The sequence below is a fragment of the Cetorhinus maximus genome, unplaced genomic scaffold (genome assembly GCF_964194155.1).
Source record: "Cetorhinus maximus unplaced genomic scaffold, sCetMax3.hap1.1 HAP1_SCAFFOLD_1376, whole genome shotgun sequence".
NCBI lineage: Eukaryota > Metazoa > Chordata > Chondrichthyes > Lamniformes > Cetorhinidae > Cetorhinus > Cetorhinus maximus.
Window position 1 is genome coordinate 1 of NW_027597317.1, and position 12025 is coordinate 12025.

Here is a 12025-nt window from a genome sequence, read left to right on the forward strand (position 1 = left end):
AAAGTGCACCGACAGTTATAATTTCTCTTATTCCATGGCCCACTGCTTCCACTAATAATTTTTTGCCAAACTCTACCTGCTTAGGTCAAAAAAAAAGGGATATCCAAATGTAAAATACCATTCTAACTACTGCACACAATGTTTTCTCAAAAGCCTGAGGCCGACATGTTTTTAAATGGAAGATGAAATCTCCATATGTTTCATGTTCAATGGCTGCAGCAGCATGCAAGAAAAAGTTCCGGGAGATGTAAGCCATATGGGTTGTTAACGGTCACATTTTAATTGAAGTTCATTCTTTCAGTTCTCTGAAAAGGGGAAAGTGACGTGTTTTCCTCAAATAGAACTTTAATCTGTACTGTCGTCGTCTTCATCAGCATCGATCATCAAAGCAGCATATTTGCTGGCTGAGCTGAATTTCTATACAAAAGACAGAACAAATACATGAGGCAGGATAAACAATTAGACAGCTACAACTTTAAACTCAAAGATTCTTCCCCCCTCTCCTGATGGTGCTTAGTCTTACTTGTACTGGGGAACAATCTCTCAAGCACCTACAGCATTTTGGTTTACCTAAGAGAACACGCTCCATACGAGCCTGGACAGAATATTGTCACTATTCTCCGTGGGGGCAGTATCATAGCTAAGCCTAATCCTGTCCTCACCCTGGCATCCATAAATGCACTTTGTAGTAAGTGTCACCAGGCAACAGGAAGTCGGGCCCAGATATTTAGACAGTCAACTCTTTGGTTCGAACATTTGTTTGGTCAGTTACTGATTTTCATTAACCGCTTCCACATCACTTTTCATAACACATCATCTCCTGTGGACCTTCATTCTCCAATAACACAAGTATTCTGTGACCTCAACTTGGCTACATGAATTTCAAGTTTGTCCCTCACAATCTATGAAGAGTTTTATACATTTAAAGGGTTTTCTACAAATCTGGCACAAAGTTTGTGTCTCCAGTGCGTTTTTAAAAAAAAAACACCTACTCCAATTTTGTCCTCTAAACAGTTACCACAAAGTTTAAAAAAAAATGTATTTTGTACGCAGTCAGATAAAGCTCCAGGATCTGTACCATGACACCAGTTCATTTTGACTTGAAGTTAAACCCAGTAACAAGCCACTAATCTGCAAGCCCCTGCAGGGCCTGGGAGGTTGGATGGATCAGATTATACTGTGTAAAGGGTGCATGCCATAATGAAAACCTACAAGACAGCAAGTTATCCACCATCTTGATTTAAATACTTTCATATGCCATAGGAATAGTTTAAAGTGGTGTGATTTTTGAAGAGGGATCCCTTGTGGAGGAGTTTCAACAGTTGCCAGGACCAACTGAACAGACATCAGATGGAGCAGTCAAATATAAATGCGTAATGAACATCTGATGATTGCCCCATGTGACAACCTTGCAAATAACAGCAACTGGAACCTGATGGAGAGATCTCCAGGGAGCACCCAGGAATGGGTGGAATGACCTTAAGTCTGCCCGTGGACAACTTCCCTAAAAGATGGCAGTGATGCAGAATGCCCTCTGACTGGATTGCTCTACAGAGAGCTGAAATGGACTGGATGCAAGTTTATTTCCCTTAAGTGACCATCCAATTTCCTTTTGAAATCATTGATCGTTTCTGCTTCCGCCACCCCCATAGACAGTGTGTGCCAAGTCATTACCATTCGCTGTGTAAAATAAGTTCTTCCTCACATCTCCCCCCTGCATCTCTTGCCCAAAGCTTCAAATCTGTGCCGCCTAAACCTTTCCAAGTGCCTGTTATTTCCCTGATTACTGCTTCTAAAACCTTACCCACCACAAATGTAAAACTGGCCAGCCTGTAGTTACTTGGAATATCCTTATACCCTTTCGAGGGTATCACATTTGTCACTCTCCAATTCTCCTGCACTTCCCCCCGTATTGAGGGAAGATTGTGGCAAGCCCTTCCACTATCTTCATCCCCACTTTAACAACCTGAGATGCAAGCCATCCGGACCAGATGACTTATCCACTCAAACACAGACAGCCTTTCCGGTACAGCCCATCTATTTTCACTTCATCCATTACTCCTACCACCTTCGCTTCTACAAATATTTTGTCAGCAAAGCTGGCATGGACTTGGTGAGCTGGTAGAGTCATTGTGGCACAGAAGGAGATCAATCTACATATCTACCCACTTACTGGGTTAAAATAGTTAAGCCTTGAATATTTGTAAACTACTGCACTCTAATCCTATGGGCTTCTAATTAGCAGCTGGAAGTTGATGTAAGCATTCCATTTGACCATTTATATCCATTGTTATTTATCTAGTTTTTTGAAAATCGGACACGAATCATACTATTGGTTATTAGTAATTGAAAATATAACAATCCTTAACTTCTGTTAGCTTGAAGGCAGAGTTTGATTTTACATTGCAGACGGGCTAGTTTTTTGCAATTAAAACACCATCTCAACGACTTACAGGAGTGGGTGATTCTTCATATTTCTTTGGCTCAGTTACAGGTTTTGAATCACGGCCCTTTTTATCTTTCCTGTGCAAGAAAAGCCATAATTTTTATTTAATGATCATATATTGGAAAAACATGCCAGGAACTGTGAAAGACTTCATTTTATGTGGAAAATATCAACTGACTTTTGCTGGTGCACAGCATGCAGTTATAATCTAGAGCAGAATTTGGCAATGTTCTATTTCCAATGATCGATGTTACGATACCAGGGAACCAAGTGTGAGCTACAACATTTCCCATGACATTATGCCATATAGTAAAACAAAGACACAAGGCAAAATGTTCCAACATCAAAATCAAAATTTTGCAAATTAATCTATTTTCTACAAATGTTGGACATCAGGATCAGGCACAAATGAATTGGAGCCAGAACTATCCATGAAAAAGGAGAAATCTGGAAAGATGATAACTGTAAAAGACAGACCTGTCTGGTTCCTTCCTTCGGTCCTTGTTTACGCCATCATTCTGTGCCCGGCTCATACCACTGTTTGCACCACCACGTTCTTTGGGTGAAGTTTTGTCTTTTATTTCAGATTCTGCTTTATCATCTAAAATTATATATGAAAATGCCTATTAAATTTTTGTAACGTGCATAAAAATTCAGGTCAGATTGCTTGGTGCTTGCCTGTTAGCAAAAAGTAGGTGTGGTTGGTTTCAACAGATGCATTATTACAAGATTCTCTTCAGGAGCTCCTGGCCCCCACTATGAGTGAGGGATATTGAAAATACAGGTTTCAAACTGTCAGCAGGTGCCACCAAGTGATTATTCAAAAATGATCTATTCAAAGTGTTTGCGGGAATACCAAAAATTGAATGTGGGCGCAGTGATCACTCAATGAGAGCCCATACTATTCTGGACTCCTGTAAACTTGAATGGCAGACAGACTTTTAAACAAAAGCACATCAATGTAATATAATATGGCTTTCATTATCACAAAAGTATTGACTGATTTTCTTATTTATGCGGTTAGACCTGGAATCCACGGAGGATTATTCTTCCAGAAGGACAGAAGAATAAAAAAGGTGATCTCCCCATTTCCATCAATGTCAGAACTTGTAAATTAGAATATTGTTAAAGGTAAAACCATCCAAAATAAATTTCACTGCAGCTAACTGCTTTTAAAATGCACTCCCCAAATTTCACAGTGATTAATTATGTAATACTCTCGGAGAAAAAAATTGCTAGGCAAGAGAAAGAAAACCAGAGCATTGACAACCCAATGTAATATGAATCGACCATTCAGCTGTTTTGAAGAATTGATTATTCATTACTTTTTGATTCTGAAAACTATTACTATTCATAATGATTAGAAGACAGATGCCTAGGGTTTTAAATTTCAGATCAACAATGTACCATTTCTTGTCATACCCTTAAATGATGTCTTCATATTCGTATGTGTAGGTGAAACTAGGCCAGCTTTGCCACTTGGTGAACTGCATTAAAGGTAGGTGAAAAGACAACTGTCAGTACATTTTAAATTCACTGATGTTTGCGAAATCAAAATTAAAGACAGTCTTGACCACATATTCCTCAAATTATAAATATTACAAAAGTAAAGAAAATGTGCAGCGGAAGAATACAAAGTGGATGCCTTCACTGGTGCCACATTTATTCAAATAACCCAAGACTTTGGGGAAACATTTTAGGAAAGTAAAACTATTTTAAGCTTCAGAAAAAGGGAAAAACAAAATTAGCGGACGTCTCTTTCTTATCCCTTCCCTTCACAAAAAGGTATATACTGGAGACTTAATCCTTGTGATATCAAATAGCACACTGTTGCAGTCAATTTTCATTGTCAAAGGGACCAGAAACAAAATAAATCAACAATTTTTTGTTCTTCCAGTTTCTCTCTCCTGGAGGCACAGATTTACACAAAGATGCAATTCCATGAGTGTGAGCAGCTCTTGTACCTCTCCCAAGTGGATATTCTTCAAGTGCAAACCTGGATAAGTAAGTGTCAGGAGTCTATTTGCTCACAAACAACTGCTGAAGCCAATCCCATTCTAATGAGACACATGCGCACACACCCTAATGTCTGTAATTGTTGGGAAATCTCAAGCTCTTTTCAACAATGCAAAAGTTTCCAATTTTATTAGAATGGTTCAGATTTGCTTTGGAAATTGCAACCTTTACCTGAGTGGTTTACTTGATAGTGCACTAGCAGGTGAAAGAGGTGCTGTGACTTCTGCTTCAGCGCTCTGGTTACTACTGGAACCTCCAACTGTTCTCTTCGTCCAGGCATTTTCTTTAGGTGGAGGGGCAGGTACAATCTTAAGTGGAAGCTGGTCTGGTTTAGTTGATTTGGACACTGGTGACTGTGGCTCTTCCTCCTTGCTGAACATTTCATTGTCCAATGACTTCTCACTCTCTCTCCTAACTGTAGCTTGGTTACATAGAAAGTGATTTACTTTGGTAGAAAAACAGCTCAGATCAAAAGAACAATTTAAAACAAATTTAATAACTTGACACTAACCTTGATGAACTCTATAAATATGAATGTTGATTTTCCATATTTACTGGAATTTAATATCACTCCACAAGCCTACAATTTTTCTAATCGACAATCAACATGCTTTGCAGTATATTATTTTCTGTTAGACTGAAATAGCACGATAGTGGCAGAGAAAAAACAAAATAAATCATGTATAGAGGCAGAGACCATGCTCTGTAGAATACAAATTTACTGCACACAGTAACCTCAGGATATGGAATGGACGAAGGTTTTTATTTTTATTTCAAGAGGTATGAGACCATCTCCCTCTCTCCCTTCCTATATTTCCACTTGACCGCTTAAGCATGGCCTTCTCATTACATACACTAACAAATAATAGAGGCATGGTTCTACCATTTTCTGCCAACATATGGACAAGTAATTCTAAGCTGTAGTGTCCCATTGAAGCAACCTTCCAGGTATGGTCTTTGCACATCAATAAAACTGTCACATTTACATCTCTATAGAAGTAAAACACATGAGGGTCGTGACATGTTATCGAGTGGGATTTCCTTAATAAAACAGTCACAAAAGCCAAAGCTTTACCTATGTGGCTTTGCAATTGCATTCTTCTATCTTTGAAGTCCCAAAACAGTTAGGAAGCATATACAAAGAAACAGCAGAGGATCAGTTTCAGCTTCAGATAACACAATATTAACAGTAGTTTACAGAAGTGAAGCAATTGTCCTGTGCAGGTCATTGTAATGGCCAGTTTTGTTTTTCACTACAGTCAATGTTGTTGTGAAGTGTACAGTCTGTTTGTGCAGGCAAGAGTTGCAAAACATCCAACTTTTAAAAATATTAGCAGTTTATAACAGGTTTTAGTGAAGTCAAAAGCTACTACTGCAATATAAGCTATACTGTCAAAAGTTATACTTGCAATTTTAATATCAGATCTGTTAATCTTTCATGACTTTACAAAGTTTGATATAGTAGCGAAGTGGCAGTGGAATAAAATTCCAACAAGGAAAAAAGGTTAGCTAAAAATGTTTGAATGAACCAGAAACACAAAATGCTCATGGTTTTATACTTTGTTTGCTGGTTAGATTGAAGTTTGAAAAAATATGAATTTTGTTACAACTGGCTACAAAGTTGCTACTTATTAAAATTACCACTTCAAACAAACACCTCTAACAGACCAACTGTGCACCAAAAATGCACTTACCCAGTGCCCAAAACAGCTAAACTCCTGTAATTGTTACATTTCTGATTCTAGAGTTCATTAATTAAAAAACTTTTTTTAAAAAAAAAAGTGGCACAATTTTTCTGCTCCCTATTTAGGCCCTTCTCAAAGACCATTTTCAGCTGAGAGGGAAGCAGATTGCACCAGATCCCAAATCAGTTACCTTGAAATTGTCTAACTGACATAAAAGTGACTGGAACACAAATCTGTTATATCGTTACCTGCAACATATATGCTTGACAACAGAAATTTCCCCAACTACAACATGTTCAAACTTTATTCTGTCACTTACATATTATATAAACTAGGGCAGAGGTTCCCAAACTGGGGAGCGTGAAGAGGTTACCAGGGTGGCATGAGGACAATGCCGGGTCTGATAAATGTCAGTGAAGTGCATTTACTAACCAACTGCACCCACACCCAGAAACATCTGCAGTTCCAAGAGCCTTGTTGCTGTTTTCCTGCAGCTGGGGGTAGGGCTGTCAGTGCGAGTCACATGTGGTCATTAGGGCCTGTAATCCAAATGGTGACAGACACCAGAGAATAGTTGGGGCTTAAGCTTGAAGGTGCGGATCTGCATGGTAAGCACCCGAGCAGCTGAACCTCCTCCCGCGGGACTGAATAACTGCAGCAACAGCTGGGAGAGCAACTGGGGCATCACAAAAGGAAAGGCCAGGTTGGTGTGAAGACTGCTGGTGAAGTGCCAGAAGCAGCAGTGCTCCTGCTGCAGCTGTGGGGAACAGTTGGTGGGTATCCACTCACGACTGGGATGCTTTCAAAGCAATAACCAACATCAGCAACTATCTCAGGCAGAGTCATCTGGATTCTAGGACAAGCCATGGTAATTTTTATTGCATGAGGGAGCTACTTTAATTAATACCTGTAACGTCCATTTTATTCCACTATAATAATGTTCCCACAAATTAAGCCTTGTGCTTGAATGTGCAGAGGCAAGAAAAATAATGATAAAAATCAAGTTGAATAAAATAAAACTAGGGAAAAGGAACAAAGCTTCAAGCCCCAGGTTACCAAAAGGGATGGCTTTTCAGCAGATTGCACAATTGTTTGGATTAATTTAAAGCATTTCCACACTTTAAAGTTTTCATGTGTTGGTGCAAATATTTTTAATTACGGCATTCTACAGGCTAAAAGCGTTTTCAAGAAAATCACTGGTTACTTCACTGCTTCCCCCCTTCCTTTCTGTTTTATAGATAAAAGCTCCTCTTAATCAATAGTTTTTGGACCTACTTGCTATTTGTTCATTGTTAAGATTCCCTACTTGGTAATAAATAAGTTTTAGTTTATGAAAATGTTGAAGTCAACTAGGTGAAACTGTGACACACACGTTGAATAATTGACAAAAATGACTTGAGTGTAATAATGTTGTCAAGTTTACAAATGCACATTAAACAGAAGCCTTCTGTATGGAGTCATTACTCAAGTTTTGCAACGAAATAGGCAGACTTTTAATTACCTAAAGCAGCAAATTTGGCAAGTGTTAAAAATAATACATTAGCTGTGCATTCACTTTAGAAACCAATCTTCAACAGCTTAAAAAGCATAAAATTCAAAATTACTCACTCAACATTCATCCACCTAACCTTTTAAATACCCAGCATAAAAGTTAAATTTTACCTCGACCTGCAGAAACAATGGTATCGGTCGGCTGTGAAGAATCACTAGCAGTCCTTGGACGCTCCAGCTGATCCTCACTGCGCCAGCTTGGATGCCTACATTGAACCAAGGTACATCACTAAATGGCACCAACAACTAAGATTTACATGTTGACTGAGAAAAAAATTAGTTAGTTATCACTCAAAGTCAATTAAGTCAATAGAGACATTTCCAAATAATTCAGGGTGTCAACTCATACTTTGCTCTTTAGAACCACATGTACATAAGAATGTAGGAAAAGTAAACTGGGCATTTCTTCTACACAACTTTAAAATTAACTGTGTCAAAATTTCACAAATTTTAGCTGCTATGTTAATGTGTAAATTTAATGTTTTGCACCTTGCTAAAACAGCAGGTGGAAGAATTGCAATCTTTAACAAACAATGCTTTCTTATTCTTAGGCCACATCACCAGTTACATGGTGCTGTGGGTTATTCAGCAAATGTTATTCTCCCAGTTATCAGTTATTTTTTTATTACATTGAAGAATTTTCATATGTGAATAGGGTGGGGGGGACAGGGGTGGTGGGAGAACTACAGGCATCTTTGATATTAGCTAATCAACATAGACTCAAAGCATGTAAATAATAGGAAAAACAAACATTAAAAAATGTTCTGCTCACTACAACATTTTTTAAAAAAGCATTTTACAAGCATCCAGTGGGACAGAAGAGTAATTTACAGGATCGATGCTGAGAGGATGTTTCATGGGGGAAATTCAGAACTAACTTAAAAATAAAAGGGGTTTCCCATTGAAGACGGAGATGAGGAGAAATTTCTTCAGGGTTGTTAGTCTTCGGAATTCTCTTCCAAAGAGAGCAATGGAGGCTGGGTCATTGAATATATTCAAGGCTGAGTTAGACAGATTTTTGATTTATAAGGGAGCTGAGGGTTATGGGGAGGGGCAGGCGGGAAAATGGAGTTGAGGTCACAGGCAGATCAGCCATGATCTTATTAAATGGCGGAGCAGGCTCAATGGGCTGAATGGCCAACCCCTGCTTCAATTTCTTATGATCATAAAGTATCACTTTTCTAAATGCAAAGCAAAAGTTGATTCCTTTTTTGCTGCTGGAGCGATATCTGCAGATTTAGGTGGTCAATCCTTTATCGTCAATTGATAAGGAGCAGCGACTATAGTAACATATTTCACTAGTTAGGGCACTGTGCTAATTGAGGGTACAGAGACTGGTCAAGTGAAATAATGGTTATGGACAACTGAATCATTATCATTCCTTTAGCCGACACAACACACTCTGAAACACCCTTTGTTCCATGCAAATGTTAGTATCACCCCCCACCAGGTAGGCAGCACATTATCGAGCTCAACTACAGATTACCTAAACAAATTTCTATGTGCCCTGAATCACCACAGCTTCTGTGCTGCCGCAGCCCATTGCAGACTATGTCAATCTCATCTTAAAACAGTATTCACTTAATGTTTTTAGCCTTAATGTTCACATTTGCTGGATTTTTTGAATGCCACATCTATTTATCTGCACAAGATTAAAGATCTTTAATACTAAACAGCTTTCATTTCTGCAATACTTGAATTATGAAATGTTAAGATAAATGTTGCATACTGATGTATTCTAAAAAGTATTAGCATTCAAAATATCGATCAGAAGTTTAGGTTACCTTGCATGGCACTACGGATGGCACAAGCTGAGATCAATGGTGAAGGTACTGCAGCTTAAACCTTTTGAAGACTTAAAAAGCCACAGTTGTGAGCAAATTAGAGAGTGTTGTCAGTTCAATCTCTGGCACTGAATAGCCATATTTAATAGCTGGTTGCCTCTATAACCTCAAGAATATATGCAAGCATTGTTATCAAGAGCTTGTAAGAGTGTAGGCTATGTCTGAATAAACAAATGCTGCAAAATTAGTACCTTCAGATATAAAGACATGTAGGTAAGACAACACTGCCTTAAAGTGGCATAAAGTGCTTCTGACTATATACTTAGATGTTGAGCTTCCACAGGGGTTTGCAAGATGAACAATTATTTAGAATAAAGTTGCACTTCTCTAAAAAGCAAACAGCTCTGCTGCATTTCAGTGCAATAACCAAACATACCACTAGCTCTTCCTGGATCGTGGCATTTCTAGTGAAATACACGCACATACAATTTTTGACCTATTTAATTTACCCTGAAAAGAGCTTGAGCCCACTTGGACTGGCTCACCTTTCCCTTGGCTGCTTGACCCCTTTAATCCCCCTTTCTTGATCCTCTATTTGCCGCTGATACTTTTCTTGCTCTTTTTTCAATCGCTCCTCAACCTCTCGTTCTTTAGCTGTTGTGTCTACTGGCTTGGCGGCCCCAAATATGGATGCAGATCTTCCAGATGACTGTGCAGGAGGAGCTCGGACAACTTCTTCCTTTGGAATGCTGCGAGGCTTGAGGTTCAGTTTAGGTCTCTGCATGGAACCTATTGATACAAGTCCGTAACACAAAGTGGTTAAAACACAGCACAATTCCAAATTCACTCAGGCAATTAATAATTGGAGACAAAACAATGTTCTGGGAGATGTTTTTCAGCTGATTTGCCTAGCAACATCAAACTGCTAATGCATACAAAATCATAATGAAAAGTCTCAGCATAATGTGACTTTCAGCATGGTGACATGCACAATGCAGTTGTGACAGGAATCACAGGATGAAGTTCAGTAACATTAAGTTACTGAATGACAACTTTGTACACAATGTTTGTAGACCATCAATTCTGACTTTGGCCAGAGAAGGAGAAGAGCAGTATATTACAAGTTTCTTCAGTATAGAACCAACAATCCATCATGGAAATGTGAATGGGAAAAGTTAATGGGCTGATGACGGTAGTGCACAAAACCTGTAAGATGACACATGCAGGTAAGTTCAACATTCAGCTTTAACCCAAGTTTACTGTTACTGGGAAAAGACTCAAAATGCAATGTGAGCTTTTCCAAGGGTATTTCAAAGTTTCATTTTTGATGAAAACATTTCCTTTAGTACGAAATCAGCTACCTCTATCTTCATGTCTCATTTCATCTCTTGAGCCATAGTCACTTCTCCTGTCATCTCTTCTTTCAAAGCGGTCAAATCCATCATTGTAGCGGTCGCTGTAACGATCGCCACCACCTCGAAAATCATCACTCCGCTTGTCATCATAATTATCTCTTCTGAAGCCACTGCCAAATACACGCCGGGAGCCTGGAAAACAATTCATTCTGCTGAGACATTTTTCAATTGCTAGTGAACAGGTTATCGCTTGAAGAAATTTATTTCCATTTACTCACCTACATAACCAATACAATGCACCTAATTCACTCTGTCCTCAGTGGAAACTGCAGTACCTTTCCATATTTTATTAATCTCAGTAGAACATATACTTCTACAGAATTCCTATTCGCAGGAAAACGCTAAGCACTTAACATCCATTGATCACATTTATGCAATCTGTTTCGCTTATGGAATAACACCCAATATTTCAAAATACTACATATTCCCTTATATTCTTTATTAAAAGGCCATGGTCCCAAGAAACACTAAAAATATAGCCAGCTGTTTTCATACTGTTGTTCGGTCTTGAACAAATAGTGAAAGGCACCAACCCAGAGAGCATACTAATAGGTCCACTTTAATCAAAAGGAGGTTTTATGAACAAAAATATATCTGCAACAATAGTAATCGCAGAACAATGCAGCAAGTTAGCAATAGGATAACATTGGTCAGAATTTCCTCAGCAGTAGGTTAAAAAAAATCTGCTGGCTCAGGTATATATTTTGCAAATACATGGAGTTTGGAGGTTCTCAAAATGAAGAGTGGGGGTGGGGAAGAGTTCTATATGGCAATGATTTTGAGTTTTTATGAAAGGGAGCATGATCACAGTCCCAACAGAGTAGAATAAAAATGTGATTCTCCAGAGCTAATCGAAAGCAACTAATTTTTTTTTAAAGTTCTTGCAATATGTTGGGGTGTCTAAAGGGGCTTAAAAAAATACTTCAGATCCAACTAACAGAGGGAGATTCTTGGCAATATATCCTCAGGAAATACCCTGTAGCTACAGTGAAAATTATTCTTGCAAATAGAAGTAAAGTCAAATAGGGAAAAATATTGCTGAGAGCCTCCCACAGTTCAAATTTGGACATTTAAATCTGTGTTCTAGTCTGTACCTATTTGATGTATAGTTTTAAAAGTTTTAAAAAG

At 38.4% G+C, this 12025-nt stretch overlaps 1 protein-coding gene across 4 annotated transcripts in view; it reads right to left on the reverse strand.

Moving 5' to 3' along the window:
• Nucleotides 1–259: 259 nt before the first annotated feature.
• eif4ba (eukaryotic translation initiation factor 4Ba) overlaps nucleotides 260–12025 on the reverse strand; it is a 36554-nt gene continuing 24788 nt past the window's right edge. For 2 of the 4 annotated variants that reach the window (XM_078536643.1, XM_078536641.1), the window contains exons 8-15: nucleotides 10844–11029; nucleotides 10028–10271; nucleotides 7810–7904; nucleotides 4634–4877; nucleotides 3869–3933; nucleotides 2924–3047; nucleotides 2454–2523; nucleotides 260–417 (exon numbers count right to left, since the gene is read on the reverse strand). In XM_078536643.1, coding sequence (XP_078392769.1) covers nucleotides 346–417; nucleotides 2454–2523; nucleotides 2924–3047; nucleotides 3869–3933; nucleotides 4634–4877; nucleotides 7810–7904; nucleotides 10028–10271; nucleotides 10844–11029 — 1100 coding nt within the window. In that variant the 3' untranslated portion in view covers nucleotides 260–345. Of the gene's footprint in view, nucleotides 418–2453; nucleotides 2524–2923; nucleotides 3048–3868; nucleotides 3934–4633; nucleotides 4884–7809; nucleotides 7905–10027; nucleotides 10272–10843; nucleotides 11030–12025 lie in introns of all 4 variants that reach the window. The other 2 variants (XM_078536642.1, XM_078536640.1) reach the window with 1 other exon arrangement.